At 48.1% G+C, this 20,771-nt stretch overlaps 1 protein-coding gene across 1 annotated transcript; it reads left to right on the plus strand.

Annotated features, from left to right (window-relative positions):
- Window positions 1-1,391: 1,391 nt before the first annotated feature.
- LOC122388547 (peroxidase-like) lies at window positions 1,392-20,482 on the plus strand. Its single transcript, XM_043379754.1, has 14 exons — window positions 1,392-1,609; window positions 5,032-5,131; window positions 5,546-5,831; window positions 8,130-8,278; window positions 8,807-9,074; window positions 11,529-11,734; window positions 13,729-13,899; window positions 14,377-14,550; window positions 15,112-15,531; window positions 16,092-16,228; window positions 16,688-16,855; window positions 17,380-17,585; window positions 18,477-18,646; window positions 19,070-20,482. The coding sequence occupies exons 3-14, from the start codon at window positions 5,683-5,685 to the stop codon at window positions 19,348-19,350; spliced, it is 2,499 nt and encodes an 832-aa protein (XP_043235689.1). The 5' UTR covers window positions 1,392-1,609; window positions 5,032-5,131; window positions 5,546-5,682; the 3' UTR covers window positions 19,351-20,482.
- Window positions 20,483-20,771: the final 289 nt, after the last annotated feature.

The raw sequence follows: 20,771 nt of genomic DNA on the forward strand, positions 1-20,771 counted from the left end.
TGGAGATCGGGTTACATGGTATCCGTCCCCGTCCCCCTTCATGGCATACAGATCATACGCGGGGTGGGATCTGTCGGCAAACAAACTACTGTCAAGGATCGGCTCAGCATACGATGCTTCAGGGTTCATGCCTACCCTGGGTTGGTGCTGGTGTCTTTTGTGAATGAGCGAAGGCTCTTTTGTCTTTATTGCTCCTGTATGTTGCCCGTCAAGGAGCGCTCGTAATACACCAAGTTCCTGTTGCTTTAAAAAGAAAGATCAACGTCCATTAGATAATTATACTAATGATAAAATTAATTAATCAGTGTTTCCAGCTGTGCTGGATTGCTGAAAATCGTCTGTGAAGAATGCGAGATAAAAAGCCGAAAATCGAATGACGTCCACACTTAATAAGGCTGAGTTAGAAGGAGAACACTGTGCCAGGGGCGTGAAATTTTGCAATTAATAACATTCGTCCCAGCTAAATTATGCCATTTGTAGTCAACTTTCACCGTAAACCAGCTACGAGCTTGGTATACGGTGTAGCCTCAGGCCAGGCACGGTAGGCGCAAAAACACTCGGAAACGGCTACACGTGGAACCTCCTATCGGGCGCAGCCGATATTCATGAGACGGGGCTACCAGAGCTAGGTTGCTGGTCTTGAATGCTCCACAACCGCCTATCGACTGGGTGGATAATATTTATAATTTCTTTAGCGTATGGCTAGTAAGAGAATGAGCATGATTGCTTGCTACAGTTCAATTGAAATCCAAAACGAGCAATTAGTCCAGTCGAGCTCTTTGAGCAGCTTTGCGAGTCCCGATTTACATCATTTCCATGAACCGTGTCGTTATGAGATGTAGGTATGCAGTGAACATAGACGGTTTCTGCAATATCCTTCGATGCTGAGGCGGCGCGGCAGCCGTCAAAGAGCTGCACCACTGCTCCAGCTGCCTGTTATGGGAATGCTTTCGGAGTCTGGGTTTTGGAGGCTGATCTTTTCCTCAGCCCACAACCGTGGTTCGAGCACACAGCCACTCTCAATCCTCGATAGCTCGGGGCTGTCATAAATGCCGTCCAATTCATCACAGGCGTGTGTATTCGATAAGGAAATGCGTATCCTGCTATCTGCGACCAGTGAAACTACGATAAAAATTCCCTTACGATTTTTTCAACTCGGCTTGACTTAGCAATGGGTGGACCTCGTCACATATTCAAGGAGTCTCATTTTAACAGTCTTTCACGGTCCCATGCTCTACCGTCCGTATACGGGCGGTCCATCCATGACATCCTCACCCCACCTCACAAGACCGGTCACCGTCCCTCAGCGGGCCCTGGCGCCGCCCCTGCCGGTCACGTGTCGTCTGGGCGGCCGCCGGCCGCAGGTAGAGCCAGGAGCAAGCGGTCCAATCACCCAATCTCTGGGCAGTCGAGTGCGGGTCGCCGCCGCGTGTGGGGATACCGTGCGAGCCGTGCGGGGCTGTCTCCTGCCTGTGAGGGTCGGGTTTCCACAGGAGCACCCTCACTACAGGGTGGCCATAGGTGAACGGCCTGTGCCGGCAACACCTGGCCTGGAGGCCACAGAAGTCGGATCGGTCTCCAGTTGCCGGTACCGTCTTCGTGTTTCCAGGTGAGTTGGAGTGGAATTTCCTAGTGATTGATTCGGTCTGAATTTGAATTAGCGGGCCTCCTGTGGGGGCGGGATAGGAGGAGAGAATGGGAAAGCAGGTGAGGAGATGGATTGCATTGGCCAGAGAAGCTATGGGTCGGGAGAGGGCAGCTATTGCTGGCGATATTGTAAGATATCCCGGTTTCAGTCGCCATGGGCAGTCGTTGACTTCGCAGGTACCGATAAAAATATATAACTCGTTTCGTTCATTGGTGGCTCCAGAAAGGTTATAGTGGACTTTGCATGAGGCGGTCGTTGCATTTGCCCGTCAAACCCCATGTGTTCCGGGACCCTGGTTTTGCAGTGTTTTCGTTAATCGCATTTGCTTTGACCGAGAGGTGTTTTTACGCCGTCTATTTTTTGGTATTGCTTCCCGATCACGATGTCGGTCTACTGCTACGGCAATCTGAATCGGCATCTGTATATACCTACCGTCCAAGTACCTCAACCTATATCGCCTACTTAAGGGCCCTTATCAACCTCATGTGAAGTGTCGATATCGGTGGAAAAGGGATGAGGATGTAGGTCTCGACTTATCGACTTTTTCGTGCCGGGATTTGTAAACTCGTAGTGTAAAGTAACAACTTGGTAGCGCCATAGCACGACCTCGGGCTTGCCGCGTGGTTCTGGGGGACTACATATGTAATTCATTTTTATCCGTTTATTTATTTGTTTTTAGGCTACAACGTGACCGATACCTAGATTCTGCATCTGTAGACCGTGTGACCCATCAACACGAAATTATATTAGATAGATAACGGCAACCAGCATGCCGGTCCGAGTAAATGCGATAATGTATCGTTGTTATATTCGTGTTATCGGGTGTTTATTCGTGTTATCGGGCGAAGAATTACAATATTCAATCGGATCAATAACCAATGGCTGCTATTCGCCCGACATCTTAAGTTTTTTTTTTTAGAGCAGTTTGGAATTTAAGCTGCATGTGGAGATGAGGTGGTGGTCATGACCGGGGCAATGCTGAATAAAACGTTTGCTTATTTTAAATCCCAACCCTATGAGAAATGCCCGTTTTAAACATGGGCAATCCTTTCATATTGATCTTCCAACTTTTTGAAACTGGTTGAGTTAGAAGCAGACGCATAAGCATTCCATTCCTTTACGAACGTTTCTAGTGTAAAAAAGGTGGTTTAGAGAAATCTCGGAAGTGAAACGTGCAAAGGGTCATAGAACGTCCCAGGATGGCATCCATCCATATTATGTACCGTGCATTGTTCGACCTTATGTAACAGCTCAGCTCAGTAGCATGCGACACTGCGACAGCCGACAGCCCGGCCTCGAGCCAAAATGCCATCGTTTATGAATTATGCAAGAGTTGCACATTTATTCGGCTAGCAACGATCTACAGAGGAGATATCGAAGACTCCAGTAGATACTTACAAAACATGTTGCACATAGACACCCACGTAGCACGCACTTACGCAAGCATAAGCACACGCGCAAGATGTGCGCACTGCGCACCCATTTTATATTTTATATTAATTAACATAGCCATGGGGCTTGTGAATATTTAAATCTCTACAGACGCCCAGGTCTTGTCGAGCACGCCTTTACATATAAGCACATAAAAGCAGGACAGTTTTGCCGTCTATATCTTCCACTGAACGCACATGAAATTCTCCCTTACCCGCCTGGCCACGAACCGGTTTTCGCTCATTCGTCGACCCATCTCTCGGCTGTATGGCTACTGTATAGCGATGGGCTCCTCGCTCGAAATAGACTGCGGACCCCGAGGCGAGGACAACCAGTGTTTGATATCCTACTCTGTAGCGGTGAGAGTGCTTGACTGGATGATGGCGGAGCGACGAACGAATACCACCGCGACCGCAGTGCCGCTGCCGCGCGGAATTGTAAACGTTACCGTACGATTTTACCGTCCTCAGGCTCACTCGACTGCGATGTGCTTATGAGTTTGATGTTTGTAGACGTTGGGGAAAATTTGGGAGGTTGATAAAACATTTTATGACGCGTGAATTACTCAAATAGCGAGCAAATGGCGATTTTTTGTGCCCAAGGATAATATCTTTGCACGGCAAATTTGCTCAAAAGAAGAGCGTCACTCCTGAAAATTAAAGTCATTCATCACTTATCACTGCATAATTACGAGTCCATATTTTGACTTGCCTGTGGTTACAGCCCGATTCAGAATCGTTCGTTTTAATTAAGCGCCTGTACTGTAGGTATGCGTGATTCTGGTTGGTCGACTTACGATCATTGCAGAATGCTCGAAATCTGTGGTTGTCATGCCCGGCGTTCTTCCGTCTCCCTCCATCGCTCTACAGTCTCTCTCCCAATTCTCTCCCGTTTCTCTCTACAGTCGTATCCCTATCGCTCCTCTCCTCCGCCTCTTTACTGTCGCCCATTCATCGTTTTCTGTCTGTCTCCTGCTGCTTTTTTACCGCTCTCCCGTCGCCCTCCCGTCCCTCCCCTCGGTATTCATTCTCTCTTCGCTCTCCCGTTGTGCTCCTGTTACTCTCCTCTCGTCTCTGTCTGTCTCTGTCTCTGTCTCTGTCTCTGTCTCTCTCTCTCCCCCTCCCTCCCCTCTCTCCTCCCTTTCTCTCTCTCTCTCTCTCTCTCTCTCTCTCTCTCTCTCTCTCTCTCTCTCTCTCTCTCTCTCTCTCTCTCTCTCTCTCTCTCTCTCTCTCTCTCTCTCTCTCTCTCTCTCTCTCTCTCTCTCTCTCTCTCTCTCTCTCTTTCTCTCTCTCTCTCTTTCTCTCTCTCTCTCTTTCTCTGTCTCTCTCTCCCTCCCCTCTCTCCTCTCTTTCTCTCTCTCTCTCTCTCTCTCTCTCTCTCTCTCTCTCTCTCTCTCTCTCTCTCTCTCTCTCTCTCTCTCTCTCTCTCTCTCTCTCTCTCTCCCCGTCTCCGGCTAACCCTTGCACGATGACATGCCCTTCTTCCCCTATGCCATGGTCACGATGTTGCAATAGGCCCACTGCCAGCTGGAAATAGTCGCCCCTGTCACCCCTGCTGTCAGAATTCCCCCAGCCAACTGACTGGTAGACGGTTTGTCTGCTGTCACTGTGGACCGTTCTCGTAAAACCGATTGCTGAGGATCCGTTTTATTAGCGTAGACGCAACGTTTTATTGTATTGAGTTTTTTGTGATGCTTGGTCGGGTAATATCGGGCTATCAAACCCAAGATCAAAGCCATCAAAGTCCCGGAATAAGCAACGTATTTGGTTATGTTCACTTACGGTCGTCATTACGATACAGTGAAGAAATAGCTAGCATTTTATGGCATACCTTTATATATGTTTTCGTTATTTCCGCGGAGTTACGTATCTTGAGACCTTGGAACTATGTAGCTATATTATTTTTTATTATTATGTCTTTTATTCTGACCTTTATTTTCTCTTTTTCTCCAGGGGGGTACACAGTCGCAGTTCGGCTTGTACCCACTCGCGGTAACGGCCTCGAACAGTGTGACGTCCACTTCTCTGTCTTTCTGGATCTAGTGTGACTGAGGTATGTAGGTAAAAGGGGACACGATTATTGAACATGGATGGGGGTGGAGTACCTACGGTAAGAGAATGATTTGTGCCAGCAGAGACGGGGCATGTCAGTAGAAAGGACGGTCTCTTACCGGAGGACCAGTTAATTCAGTTAATCGTTGGGTGTTTATTTTTTTCTCCGCACCGTCAAAGCCTCATTGTTACGCTAAAAGTGCCTGAACTAAAACATGAGCATGGCCATGGACCGTGTGAGACCCCCCCCCCCCATCATCGACCACACATGTCCCTCGCCGACTGTGGTCACTAGTAAACGGTTCACGTCAGAAGACCAGGTATGGAACGTCAATTACTCGGTGTCCAAGTTGTCATTACAGCATTCGGCATATGCTCAGGCTTCTTTCAAAACCCGTTTCCGTTTTGTTGACAGTGCCGGCATCGACTAAGTGTAATCGCCTGGAAAGTCATCGACTTGACAACCAGTGACGTCATCATCAAATCGTCCTGTGACGTCATCAGTGTCGTCACTCATTACCGTCATCGGTCAGCTCAACCAGTGTGTCAGCCATGTCTGAATGGGGCGGCTCAACGGAGCCTCTGCCGGGTCCCAGTGAGGCCACGGAGACAGCTCCGCTTAATCCGCGCTTCAGACAGTATAATCTCGGCACCCAGGGCAGGAGGACTCGGAGTCAGAAGCTGCTACTCGCTCTGCTAGGGTGAGTTGGAGTCAGAAGCTGCTTCTTGCCTTGCTGAGGTGAGTCGGAGGCAGAAACTGTTTCTTGCTCTGCTGAGTGCTGGGATGAGTCAGTCAGGAACTGCTTCTAGCTCTGCAGGGGTGAGTCGGAGTCAGAAACTGCTGCTCGATCTGCTGGGGTAAGCACTTTATACATCCTCGTCACCCAAGGGAGACGGACTCGGAGTCAGTCAGAAGCTGCTGCTCGCTCTGCTAGGGTGAGTCTGAGTCGGGAACTGCTTCTCGCCTTGCTGAGGTAATTATTTACAACCTTGGAACCCAGTGGAGGAGTCTGAGTCAGAAACTGTTACTCACCCTGCTAGGGTGAGTCGGAGTCATAAACTTTTCCTTGTTACAACAACAACAACAAAACAACAAAACACATTTATTAGACATAAAATGGAAATAAGTAAATAGTCCAGGTGGTGGTGCAAAAGCTGATGCTTAAATCGAGGCACCACCACCTGGTAACGTAAACAGAATAAATGAATATGATACAATCCAGGGCCGCGGAGAGTCAGGTCGGCTGCCGCGACAGTTTGCATTGATAAGCGGTGATAGCGATTTTTACTTGTTCTGTTGGGTGAGTCGGAGTCAGATATTGCTCCTCGCTCTGCTGGGCTAAGTCGCTAGTGCCAGCCTCTCTTTGTACTGCCAAAGTTGTCCGAGTTGTAAATAGTTGTGCTGCGTTCTGAACTTGGTCATTTTTGTTGTTATCTAAGTCTAGGATATAATAGCTCAAATTCTCGTCTGATATACCCCTTTCAATGGGTACACTGGGGTGACAATTTTTCTGGAGTAAAATTTCCGTGCCTCCTCTATGGGTTGTGCCGGTGCAGTGCAGCCTTCTGTGCCTATAACGTACAGAATCGATGAAGATGATATCCACATGTGTATATACCTATCTTGTAACTGAGCGGTTCGCTAAGCAGTTAAGAGCAGTTCTGCCCGATTTATTAACTTGAGAACGAAAAATAAGGGCCGGAGTTGCAAAATATTTTGTTGCACTCAGCAGTCCCATATCCATCCATTCGGAAGAATAGGGCGTTTCTGCAGTGATTGCTAAACCTTATCAAACAGAAACATTTTATAATTACCGACCGACAGTCTTAGACCAGTGTATCACCAATCGGATTTTATAAATAGCCATAGCCATTTAGCTCGCACAAATCGACCGTCTAATTATCGGTACCTTTTTCCGTTGCGAAGCGAAACAAAACGGTCACAAAGCAAAGTAAGTATCGGGCTATAGTAAATAAATAGTATCGTAAATTGTATCGTAAATAGTATCGGTTTATAATAAATAGTATCGGATCGGATTATAGGAAATACCTATTAGGTAAGCCCGGTTGTCGTCCGTCAAGCGCGTGGCACCGGTCCGAAACAATCGCCCAAGGTCAAAGACCTATCGGCCCACGCTGGTCTGTGCTGATCAGACCACGTTTCGCAATGCGAGTACTATCGAAAAGTGATCTATCTGAATGACTCCACGGTTGTGGGACCACTTGACTGTGGATCAGATGGGCGACAGGCATCTCAGCCATTTTAGCGACGGCTCATATAAGAAGCACTGGCAGCGACCGCTGCGTATACGCAGAGAGCCGGCTAGCCTGAGAGCTATCTTGTGAGCGGAGCGTGGAGGCCTGGCATATCATTATGGGAAGACTCATTTACAAATGAAGATACATGCGCGAATAAAAGTCGCACTTTGAACGGCCGCTTTTAGTCGTTTCCAAAATATGCATTTAATTGCACCTGTGTAGGAGGTAATCAAGGACTGACATAATTTACCAAGCCTTGTTTCGGAATTTGGTATCACCTAACTAATGACTAGATGCGTTTCTGGCGTTCTTCTGTTCCCACTGGCCGCATGGGCATACTCTTCTGTGAACAGAGTACAATGCGGACTGCGGAGTGAACAGACGCTAATAATAGAACATGTGACCATATCACCAAAAATTCGCACGATGTGTTACGTTTACTTCTGTGTCCTTGTTTATCTCTAAATCTAGTGCGTATTATCCGTGGTAATCTGGTTGGTATTATTATGCAAGATTAATGAGTACCGAGACATAAGAAGTGCGTTAGAACGTTACGAAATACAGCTTGCATGAAAACAATAACGATTAACGGTTACACCTTCGCATGATACGAATCGATCTGCAAACTTGCTGCCAACATACGATCTGATTGCATATATTAACTGAACAGAGAACACAGACTTACCTAGAATGGTGACAATAAGCTCGATAAACTGATAATATTGTCGTTTTCCCGGCAGGCTGATTACGACAGTGGGCCTGTTTCTTGGCCTGGTGTTCGGGCTAACCAAGTCACCAAATCAGATCAACATTTCGGAGGTCGGAGGACTAAGTGCGCCGCCTGGAGAGGAGCTGCTACTGCTGACCAGGAACAGATGGCCTATACTAGGTGAGAATGGACTGGGGAGTGAGCGCTTACTTGGTGAGAAGGACTGGGGAGTGAGCGCATACCAGGTGAGAAGGGTTGGGAATGAGTGGTTAGTAGAGGAGACGGCTGGATGCTGGACTTGATGGGGACTTACTGGACTTACTTGACACTGAATACGGCAACTGCTTGAAACTGAGATGCGATCAGGGTGTTGGGGCATTGAGCAAAGCAGGATATGATGAAGAAGACGGCCACCTAACTGAAGATCCTAGCTAAAGTATCCAGGGTCATCATGCTACGTTGGCGTATAAAGCTTAACCGATGTCCCTTTGCCGCCCCGTCTTCGGGTGTGTCATGTTCTGACCACTTTCTGACCGGAGCTCTCCCTCGCGAAAGAACCTCCAGCCGTTCCGAGTTTTGGCCAGTAGCCACTCGCTGACTTTAAGACACGCTTTCTCCCGTATATCGTAGCTTTGCCGATGCCGACAAACTCTCAAACTTTCGGTCTTCTTTAGGCCCCTTGCTAACGTGCTCTCTCCTTCCCCACAGATGTATCCAGCGCCGGCCACCTCCTCAGTGGGGTCCGTCCTCTCTCCATCTCCAAGGAGTACCTCAGCACGGTCCGCAACAGCAGTCTGCTGCGTCTGAGTCAGCTGGACAAGTTGGAGACCCGGCTGAAGCAGAAGGGTGTTCAGCCGGCGCCACACTCAGCCAGTCATCGTCATCAGCAGCTGTTCATGAGCACCAGCAGCAGAGCGAGAGAACACGCACGGGACGGCATGGTCAACAACTGGGCAGCGCAGATCATCACGCGAGAGTAGGTGGCGGGGGAAGGAAGAGGAGGGGGATTAGTGAAGGGAGCTGGAAGAAAGAATAGATGGGAGAAGGGAAGAATCGATAAACGAAAACAGACATATACTTAACTGCGGTAGATTAGATGGCTCAGAAATAAGATAGGCACAGTCCCTCGGATACCTAGTCCTAGACACAAGGAGTACCAGCGCCCAACTTTCAAAGTTTACAAGGGCACATATTGTACCTACTGTACATCATAGCCTATCTACTGTGTCGTGTCTGCTGTATCGTACAGGGATGTTCACAAAAAACTGACATATTTTATTTCCGAATAGTGAGAGAACGCTTGTCCTCAGCACGGTGATCATGGTACGTGCAAATAGAGTGGACTTCTAAGTTTTTATTGAGGTATTTTGGGGACTTATCATTTTCGTTTCTAAGAAGTTAAGCGCATTTTGCAGATGACGAGTTTTTGGAACAGTGCACGACTCAGCCCGAAACAGGAAATTATCCCCCGTTTACGGGCACGTGCCTGGAGAATTGTAGCACCTCCCACCGCACTCGTCAGGAGTTTTGAAGTCCTTTGGGCCGCTGCTACAGACCATGTCACTCACGTGAACTCACAGGAAAAGACCACGGTGTTGAGGTAGGTAGAGAGAAATGGCCGGCTATGTGTGAGAGGTGATGCGCGAGATAATACCCTCTCCCCCTGTACTCGTATGAGACCGATGATCGCTGTTACTGCACGTGGGGTGGCCCCGACGTGTCAGAACCACCGAATGGTGTCGGTGTCGGCGCATTTCCGCTGTAGCAGCTAACGGGAGCCGTTAAAGGAAAAGGGCCACCTTTAACGTGGGGATTGAAACTGAGATAGCCATCTTGTAGCCCGTGTCCGAAAACCCATCTGTCTTCCTCCGTACGGCCGATTTCGGCCTCCATTCGTAGTTATCGGCAATTTTAAAAGAAAATACGCCAGGAATGCGTCCTTATCCCAGGAATGCGTTCTTATCCGACATTACAGCCACCCGCGGCGAGGCTTTGGTTTTTTACCAATCAGCTCCAACCAGCTCAGCTTTAACCAATCAGCTTATCTGACACAATCCGACGAGTCTGTCTTCTGAACGCTGATTGGCTTGAGTGTGACGTCATCGCTATGCCATCATACAGTAGGTGTCGTAGAGAGTATCAACATAGTACCAATATGTTAAATAGTTTTAAATACTTTTTCGCAAATTGTGCACTTCTGGCACCAGTTTTAAAAAGAAAATGAAAAATAATAATGTCAAAATGAAAAGCAACGATATCTTCATATTTCACGAAGGTGGCCCTAGGGACCCTCCCACCTTAACACTAGATTTGAGTTGAGATAGCCAAAATGGGGTCCCTGGCTCACAATTACCGGTTTCGGCACTCACAACATCGAGAAATGCCTTAAATCGGAAATATTGAATTTCAAAATTGCAGCATTTTGATTCAGAGGGGCTAATGCTTAGGAATACCCCTCTGAATGTGTGACGTCAGCGCAAATATCTAACGATTTTTAAATGTTTGACTAAAACGTTTTGTAGCACGCGGTGGTATATGCTATTTGCGCGCAACATCTGCCGCAAACGCCGCATTTCTAAAATAAAGTCGCTAGAAACAGCGGAGATCCCAAAAAAGTAAACAAAAGTAAAAGTCTAATATCTTGAAAACCGGTGAATATTTTTCGGTGAAATTTGGTAGATATTCGTTTTCGCTCTTTCTGAACCGAGCGACATCACTTTCATGCCAATTCATAAACTTTTTTGAAGGTGGAAGGGTCCCCTTAAAAGATGGTGCGGTAACACTCTACAGCCAGTGCCACTGTCAGCCTGTGGCTATGATTTATAACAACAGCACTTCCATACCCACCAATCTTGGCGTTCCTTAGGAATTTGCCAACAATATGCCAATAGTATAAAAAATAATCCCTCGAAAAATCAATATGCCAAATTTTAGACGAATTCGTGGACTGGTTCAGTCTTGGTGGCAGATCGTCGCCGCGAAAGCTTCATTGTTTTACCGCTAAATTTCGTCGCCAAGTCAAATTTCCCTATTTTAATGTTTTCTTATTTTTTTGAAAACTCCTGGTATGCTACCTAAAGGAGTTATGCACATACAAAACTTTTTTCAACAGGCTTTCGAATGGCATACAAATCAAGTCGCTATGAGCTCTCATTTGTTCACAAATTCGTTTAAAAATGTGTCAGTTTTTCGTGAACATCCCTGTATCTACTGTATCGTATCTTCTGTATCGTGTAGCGTATCTACTGTATGGTGTCTACTGTATCGTACCTACTGTATCGTATCTACCATATGGTATCTATTCTACCATATCTACTGTATCGTATCTACTGTATCGTACAGAATGACCGTTAAAAAAAAAAACTAATGCTAAGCATACGACTGAATCTAAGAGACCAAATCCTAAGCGTCTATATTCTCCTATTCGCAGCTACAACCTCAGTTCACCATGGACGGAGCGGGTGAGCCAACTGATCCCAGTTCGCACACCAGACATCTGCCGAGCTCCCCCTCCTAGCTGTAACGCCAGCTACCCGTACCGCACGGCCAACGGCACCTGCAACAACCTGCAGAACCCGCTGTGGGGATCGGCGTTCAGGGCGTTCAGGAGGGTTCTTCAGCCGGATTATGAGGATGGTGAGTGAGAGGGGAGGGAGAGAGAAAGAGGGAGGAGCAAAGGAGAGAGAGGGAGAGAGAGGATAGAAATGGAAAGGGAGGGAGGGAAGAGATCGGAAGACCGGAAAACTGAAGAGACCGGGATAAAAGTTGAAAATAATGGAGAGAAATAGGGTAGAATGAGAGCAAATTTTGAAGAGAGGCTAGGGTAAGGGTAGGTTAACAAGGAGTTAGTAGGGGGGGGGGGGCGGGGTTAAAGTCTTGCACGTCTGCAGAAAGGCCAGTTTATGGGATCCACTGCACTGCAAGAGGCTAGACGTGCAATGGTACTGAGACCTCCTACCTACATAAACGATGGCATTTTCATCTTCATCTAACTTTATGATCACCTTAAATTTACATATTATATAATCCCCTCGTAACACCTGCATAAGGAAAGCGGGTTTGTTGGTGTTTGCAATGTGCATGGCATCAGTACACACCCTATTGTCGAGAAGGACGTATTATCATTCTTGTAAGCGCACAGGCTCAAAAGCAAGGCTCTTCCATCCCGTAATAATGCTTTGATCGGACATTTCGACTGTTGCCTAGTGTATGCCGTGCACGGGGCAGCCTTAAACGTCACTTTATGATAAAATACCGGTTACATGCAGACGGACATTTCAATGGTCGCTAAGCCTGATGTAAGCTCGACTTTGCAATAAATCGATTTATTTGATAGCATGTGTTATTGCCCTGCAAGCCAGTCCAGCGCTGCTGCAGCAACAGAAACGCATTCTTACGAACGCAAGTCATACCTGCCTGTAAAATACATTGCTTAGTATAACCGTAGTTACGTGACCGGCCGCTAGTGGAGCTGGTGGCGGGTCAGTCTGACCCGCCCCAGCAGTGCGTGCTCTTTTTTATATTAGTTATATATTTTTATATAGTCTGTTTTACTCGCATGTTGCTTGTTAGACCCAGTCGTCCGTGTCCAGCAGACTAGCCAATTGTTTCATCATTTACTTCTAAACCCGTTTATTGCCCGAAAGTTTTTCCTCAACTCGCTCAGTCAACCAAAACAATATACGTAACGTTTATTACATAAGAACCATCAGCGCCAACCGAGAGCCCCTCCCACTCCATGTTATTTAACATACCGTCCCTGCACGCGAGCTATGTACCTGTCCAGTCCCCTCGCGGAACCGTTTGGGGGAAGCTGCAGCGACCGCACCAGTAGACATACAATGACTACCTTACGTAATCGGCCTTGCGACTTGCAAAGGCGGTGGATTTAGTTGGCGGGTTGGGATAGCCCCGGGCTATTGGCTGCGACGGGCTGGACCGGGCCGGGTCCTGGACCAGTGCTATTTAAGAGTCATGGTTGGGAATGAGGCGTGCACCGAGTTGCATCAGTCTGGGGAATGGAGGGGGGGGGGGGGTTGGCTGGACACGGTGCTACCTGAGGTTACCTGTGTGTCGTGGGATGGGTCTAGGACCCGTCTGTTTGATTAGATAGCGGGGGTTTCTATGCGCAACGACGACGAATCGTTTATTTCCTACAACTGCTGCTACCGTTTTATGTAATTCTTCGCTATTCTTTAACGTGAACGGTAAAGACGCGTTTTCTTTGAGCATATCTATTATCTATTGGCTATACCTAAAGAACTTCTATAACTTCAGTGTAATTTGATACTGATTCACGGATCCCTCCTCTCAGTCTCGCTTCCTTCCATTGGTTAGTCTCTTTCTTTCCATTCCCGTCTCTTTCCCGTGGTCTCTCTCTCTCTCTCTCTCTCTCTCTCTCTCTCTCTCTCTCTCTCTCTCTCTCTCTCTCGCTCTCTCTCTCTCACTCTCTCACTCACTCACTCACTCTCCCTCGCTCTGTGTCTTCCTGTCTGTCTGTCTGTCTCTGTCTGTCTGTCTCTATCTCTGTCTCCCTCCCTCCTCCCTCTCTCTCTCTCTCTCTCTCTCTCTCTCTCTCTCTCTCTCTCTCTCTCTCTCTCTCTCCACTGACCCCCTCTCCCCGCCGACAGGAGTCTCCTTCCCCCGCTCTGCCGATGACGGCGGATACCTCCCGGCGGCCCGTCAGGTCTGTCGTCACATCTTCACTGACGAGTATCACGGTGATACCACGCGGAGTCTGCTGATGATGCAGTGGGGCCAGTTTATTGATCATGATCTGACCGCCACGGCCGCCTCCAAAGGTACGTCCAACGACGCCTTCCGCTGCTTGTGCTCTACAATTATATACGACTTTTTAGTGCCCTGAAACGACTCTTATGCTGAAATGACAATACTACCGGGTGGTCGTCTTATTTTATCTAAGTGATGTGAAAAAGATTAAGTACGGTGAGCTGAACTTCGAGCCCCTCAGTTGGCAGTAAATATAACGTATTTTGCATACCTTTACGTCTTCGGACTTTTTGTATGTAGATAGAAGCCGTTTCAGTCATCGACCGACTTCAAACTTATTGAGGTCGGTACCGAACGTTTACGTAAATATGTGTTCCATTTATTGCCTTTCTCTACATATTCCATAAAATATTAAATAATGTCAATTTCGTAAGATGTATAGATTATAAACAGGGTTTTGAACACCTACAAATAGTATTCCAAACTTAGAAGTTGATCGTTCAAAGACAATCCCTCTCAACCTGACCATCCCCCCCCCCACCCCGCAGGCAGCGGCGGTGCGCCGATCCGCTGCTGTGGTCCTGACATAGACAACGACCCCACCCTACTTCACCCCGAGTGTGCGCCGCTACTCATCAGCTTCGAGGACCCACAGTTCGCCAAGCTGAACGTCTCCTGTCTGGATTTCGTCCGCTCGGCACCGGCACCGCTGTGTACTTATGGTGAGGAAATTGGTGTGGGGCGGGTGTTGGCGACCCATTGGACCAGACCTATAAGGGCATTCTGGTTGTCCCCTTTCCGGTTGATTTTTGATGATACGGTGGTTAACATTTATATGCGATGTCCATTTTACATGTAAGGTTGAAAGAGTAGATCATTCTAGCTCACCAAAAAAGCGCTGTTTTCTGGTTGTGACTATAAATTTGCATTTCTCTAATTGGATGTCATTGGACGGCGTTCATCCGTTTGTGCGGTCTAATGTATCGTGAGGCAATGTCATGTAATGGAATGAACGTCAGAGTCGACCCTTCAGTGGTGACCATTGACCCGTCACGATAGACACTTTGACATAGTACTCTTGAAACTCTTCAAGAGTACTCTTGAAGAGTACACAGTACTAACTATGTACTCTTGAAACTCTGAAAAGTATACCATTAATTTATCAAGCTGAGTGAAAGTATATAAGATGACTCTCAATTCTTTCTTAATCGATAAATAATTTGACCCCACCCTTTTTCACTGTCGTCAGCACCTAAACTATTTCTTCCGCCTCTCTCCGACAGGTCCCCGTCAACAGATGAACCAAATCACCTCATTTCTGGACGGCTCCAATATCTACGGCTCCAGCGACGAACAACTGCACTCCCTCCGAAACCACACCGGTGGGCGCATGGCCGTTCAAACTCTCAGCGATGGACGACGTCTTCTCCCTCCCAGCAAAGACGCGTCCGATGGCTGCAACCGAGCAGACGCCATGGCAGGGGGACAGTACTGTTTCGTATCCGGAGACGCTCGAGTAAATGAGCAGATATCCTTAACTATCACGCATACCCAATGGGTACGGCAGCATAATATGATTGCGGAAGAGCTGGCTGATATAAACCCGCATTGGGATGATGAGAGGCTGTTCCAAGAGAGCAGGAAGATTACGGTGGCCATGATGCAGCACATTACGGCTAATGAGTACCTGCCGCTACTGCTGGGTAAGTGGATGACCGGAGGGCGGTTGGGCAGGGTGGTGGGGAAGGTATTTTCCTAGCTTCGTGGGGAGTTGTCTGGTATTGTAACCTGTGGTCGTGGAAGCACTTATAGGAAATAAAGCACTGTGGTTTGTGGAGGACTGTTAGAGCATTGTTACGCGGAACTATCTAAACTCGAAATAATATCGGGAATGTGACGCAACTTGACCTTTCAACCTCTGTGATACTATTTTGACTTATTTCGACCTCGGTTGACCTGTCTGACCTCTCATAGCACTTGTCTTGAATGACTTCTGATATCAGACAATCACTGTGACATTACATGACCCTGTTGGCCTCAACTGAACTCTGAAAGCATTTGGCCCTTTTGCTCCCTGTGACGTTACATGACCTCTCTGACCTGTGTGGTACGACCTAACCCCTGCTTACCTCTATGTGGCACATGACCTCAAATGACCTCAGCTGACCTCTTTACCTTCATCTAACCTCCCTGGCCTCTATGACCCTAGATGACCTATATGTGACACCTCATGACCTCATCTAACCCACTGTCACGCCCGCAGGCGAGGAGCTGGCGCAGTCGGCCAGCCTCCTCCCTCAGACTGAGGGCTACTTCACCGGATACTCTGAACAGATCGACCCCACCATCTCTAACGTGTTCGCGACGGCAGCATTCCGATTCGGCCACAGCCAGATTCAGGTGGGCACGGAAGCGCAGTTATATGCCACGATATGGATGCATGAACAAGAGGATACTCCAGCGTATGTCACCGCCACAACCACACAATACGGCGAAGAGAAGGCTATCCTAGTATAGATCAGGGTACCACATAGCACGAGGGGCATGGGACTCTTCTGTTCAAAGGACTATATTCATTCAGGGGCTATCCCAGTGAGGCCAGTGCCGCAGCCACACAGTAGAGGCACAGGGGCTACTTCAGTGCAGAGCAGGCTACTTAGGAGGGGAGGGGAGGTACTACAGCAGCTCAGCTAAGTACCACATAATACGGCACTTAGCGGTTACTTTTGTGTAGTTAGATCAGCGTAAGACATTTTCGCATATTGCTGCCGCTATCTATAGCACACCGGATACACCCATGGCAGTGATGTCGATGCTGGAGGAACGCCTTTAAATTGACGAGTATTTTCTCTTTGGCAGGGCCTGATCAAGATGGTGGGCGCGTTCAGTAAGACTGAGGACTTTATTCAGCTGCACCGTCTCTACTTCAACCCGTTCCGGCTATATCAGGACACCAAGATGACCAATCTGGTGCGGGGACAGCTGAATACCTGCAGCCGCGCTACGGATGGACACCTGACCTCTCAGGTGAGAATGGTGGGAGATCTTGCTCGTGACTCTGTTGTGGGTGAGCATATTAAAACACAGACGGGTTTCTTACGGCACAGGGGAGAAAATGGTGACACGTACGAGACATCTTGCATCATAGGTGCAAGAGACAGGGTATCTTACATTGAAGGAGAGAATACTGGGCCACAGGCGGAGGTTTTCCATCACAGGTGAGGGAAACGGAACAATTGGTATCGACACAGGTGAGAACGGGTTATAACGGGGTTATCTAACATAGCTGCTGAGAAGAGTGGGCTATCTCACATCACAGGTGAATTAGGAACCAGCAACTGCAGCCATCCATCATTGTGATTCGTAGGTGGGAAGAATGGGCTATCTTACGTCTCAAGTGAGAAACACGGACCATTCACACCAGTCATCTCACACCGAAGACTGCCCTATGGTCCTTGCCCCTCTATGACACCCTGTCACAATTCGATGTCCCCGTCCCGGTATGGTTCCCCTGTTCCTATATAAACCCTCCCTCCCCCTTCCCTCCACAGATCACGACGCACCTATTCGAAGCCGAGAACGCCACCACCGGCCTGGACTTGGGAGCCATCAACGTCCAGCGGGGCCGTGACCACGGCCTACCTCCGTACAACGCCTGGCGCCGACGGTGTGGCCTGCCGCCGGTGACCAGCTTCGAGCAGCTGCGGGCCATTGTGCAGCAGCCGGAGCAGGTGGACCATGTGCAGATGCTGTACAGGTGAGTGGGGAAGGGAAGGAGGAAGGGAAGGGATGGGACGGGGCTGTGGGGAGGATCCCAATGGGGAAGGGATAGAGACATGGGAGGGGGAGAGGGTAGGGCTGGAGAGCGGGATGGAATGCGAGATTGGTAGACGGATATGACTGGAAGAATGGGAGATTTGGATAGGAAAATGGGAAGCGGAGTAGTGTCATGGCTACGAGGGAAGGTCTGGGTGGCGGGACATGAATGAGGCAGAAGACAGAGTCGTGTTTTAGGACTTTGGTGGGACAGGATGGGCTGGTTGGGCGTAGCATGGCCTTACGGTGAACTTCTTTACGAAAATGGATTGCATTGCTTGTTTTTGTTTTGTTTTGTTGTTGGGTTAGGCCCTTTCGGTCCATTGAGACCATTTCAGAGCCGGGAGGATGATAGGATATAGGGGGTGACATTGGTCTGGGCAGGCACCCTAGTGAGTCGCCAGGGCTGAGCCCGTCCAGAGGATAGGCCACCCAGCCCCAAGGCACTCACTGCACCCGGCTACGGGGTGCGCTCCCTCGGGAGCAGCGGTGCCGCTCCAAGGGAGTAGCCCGCATGAGATAAAGTTGCCTGTCCAGCCCGGAAGGGGGTTGCGGCGTGGAGGAGAAGGATTTCAGTATCCTGAGGATAGAAGCACGGAACGGTTGATTGCATTGCCTCTGCCCCTCTCCCAAAGGGGTCAATCGTGAATCTTCCCTCTCCTACCACCAAATTGCCCCCCCCCCCCCACCATGTTAAATCCGTCCCTAAGATGGGTCAATCACCTCACCTTCCCGTCCTCTCGTCGATTCCTCTTTTCCCCTTTGCTCTCTTAGTGATTATAAGCCCTCTTTGCCCCTAGTTGATTCTAATAACCCTCCCCCCCCCCCCCAGGTCTATAGAGCACGTGGACCTCTACGTCGGCGGTCTACTGGAGCGACCACTAGAGGGCGCCGCCGTCGGTCCCACCTTTGCCTGCCTGCTCACCGATCAGTTTGTCAGACTGAAGGCCGGTGATAGGTTCTGGTACGAGTCGGGAGATCCGAGCATCCGATTTACACCAGGTGAGACCGCAGGATCAAGTGGTTTGTGTTGTGAGACCGTACCAGGGCGAGGGTAGTGATGGGTAGGAAATTATGGAGCGATGCATGACTGTGATGATGCTTGATGTGTAATTGTCTATTGAATAATATGCTTGTTTGGTCAGGGCTACCCAGGTTACGTTACCGGCTGTTTTTACCGCTGACACGTGTCATGAGCGTATAATGACCTCATGGAAGATGCGTGACGGATCTACAACAATGACTGAATCTAATGTATAAGCATGACAGATATCGATGTTAACCGACGACAAGAATGAATGTCAATAGGATTTATTCCTGTGACATTTTCGCTATGCAGATGCTATGCTCTTTATATCCACACAAACTATCTATTTTGTGCCTGACTTTATATCTTTACTAACTACCTACCTATTTTCGTTCCAGACCAACTACAGGAGATCCGCAAGGCCAACTTGGCCCGCGTTTTGTGCGACACCTCCGATGACATTCGACGCGTCCAGGAGCGTCCGATGTTACTCCCCTCTGAAGACAACAAACCACAGCCCTGCGGCTCAGTGGCCCTTCCAGTACTGGACCTCGGCTACTGGGAGGAAATAGTGGACGAAGATGATGGAAACGATGATGGAAGTGATGCTGGAAAGGAAGCTGAAGCAAATAATGAAGCGGGCAAGAAACGGCGTAAATCTTGGCACAGAAGGCACTGAAGTAGAGTATGAATAGGACTTCTAGCTTACAAGAGAACATGATTGGAGGTGAAGGTGTTCATATGAAGAAGAAATGAAAGAAGCGATCGATGACATATTTTTAGACGGATGAGATAAATGCTCAGAGATTTGAACGAATATGATGCGTAGTAACTGCAGTTGTAATTCGTCTTGCTGGTGATTGGGTGATAATCATGAGGTGAATTGATGATACGAGGATGCGGATCGGGAAACCGTTAGTGTAAAAGCGATAACAACGGTACTGGCGCCGTAAGTCAAAAGAGGCTCTATTCAGAGAGTTGGCAGTCTCTGAGAGCCCGACCGATGCCGTGGATGAAACAACACGATGATGACCGACGTCTAAACATCAACATACATTACATACAACATCTAGCAGTGGTCTGACCTGGAGCTAATGTGTGCCACAAGCTGTATTCAATAAGCTCCTAGGAAACCAACGGATGTGACGAAAAACTAACTCTTAGTTCTCTTGCCGATGGCGTTGACAGGATAGAGTGGACTTCTAGTCGAGTGAATTCAATTTAAATCAGAACAATTACTCTGTTAATATGCTTTTGGTGAAGGTATGTCCAATAGCTTGGCTCCTTTTTGTAAAAGAGGCTTTTCTGCTGACATGTTATTCTCGCTTCGAGTTATGTTATGCTTGCTGTCGTTTCGAAAGATGTTTGTTGAAGGACTCACTAGCGGTGTGTTGCATTCGATGGAAGATTTCCTCAGTTATACAGTGAAAACTGAAATCGTAAGGCGATGGTCCGTCTTCCTTGCCCAATTGTCTTGAACCAGACTGGGCGTCATGTTTTGTACCTTTTGTACCTGTTGTCGTGCAGCTATTGTCATATGTTTAACAATGCATCCAGTATAGGAAGCGGGGCAGCTTGTGACTTGCGTTCGATTAATTAACAAACCGTGCCATTTCTGGAAGAAAAGTGACCACCAAGTGCCATATGTTGCCAGGAAATATACACATATATGCCCTTCGGAGTCCCTTGTGAATATGTATAACGTCTCGTGGCGATAAAGCGCCGTTTTAGTTTATTTGGCGTGCTTTCTCTTTTGTTATCTGATGGTGCCGGACATCCATATCGACTTTGAATACATATCTTTATCAAATGATGCGTATTTTGAGTCAGGGTTTTTTAAAGTTTAGTTTAGGTTAAGTTTTAGTTTAATTTAGTTTAGTTAAACAGTTAGGTTTTTTAGCAGTGATCTGTGGATATCGGCATTGTTATCGGCATATTGTGCTCGCTCTTTCCAATCCGACTCCAGAACAAACCTAACTGTGGCACTAACTGCACATCACTTCTAAAAGGTACAAATAGCGAACATCGGAGAGGCGCGAACCCGTGTCTCGTCAGTTTCCTGACCTATCACCCAAACCCACACCGATCCAGAAAGACGTT

The sequence above is a fragment of the Amphibalanus amphitrite genome, unplaced genomic scaffold (genome assembly GCF_019059575.1).
Source record: "Amphibalanus amphitrite isolate SeventyFive unplaced genomic scaffold, NRLGWU_Aamphi_draft 000326F_arrow, whole genome shotgun sequence".
NCBI lineage: Eukaryota > Metazoa > Arthropoda > Thecostraca > Balanomorpha > Balanidae > Amphibalanus > Amphibalanus amphitrite.

Excerpts from the sequence above, each read along its gene's own strand:
- LOC122388547 (XM_043379754.1), top strand. The coding sequence starts at position 5,683 with ATGTCTGAATGGGGCGGCTCAACGGAGCCTCTGCCGGGTCCCAGTGAG. Across the intron at positions 16,229-16,687 it reads TCGGCCACAGCCAGATTCAG|GGCCTGATCAAGATGGTGGG; the intron begins GTGGGCACGGAA and ends TCTCTTTGGCAG. Across the intron at positions 18,647-19,069 it reads GAGCATCCGATTTACACCAG|ACCAACTACAGGAGATCCGC; the intron begins GTGAGACCGCAG and ends TTTTCGTTCCAG.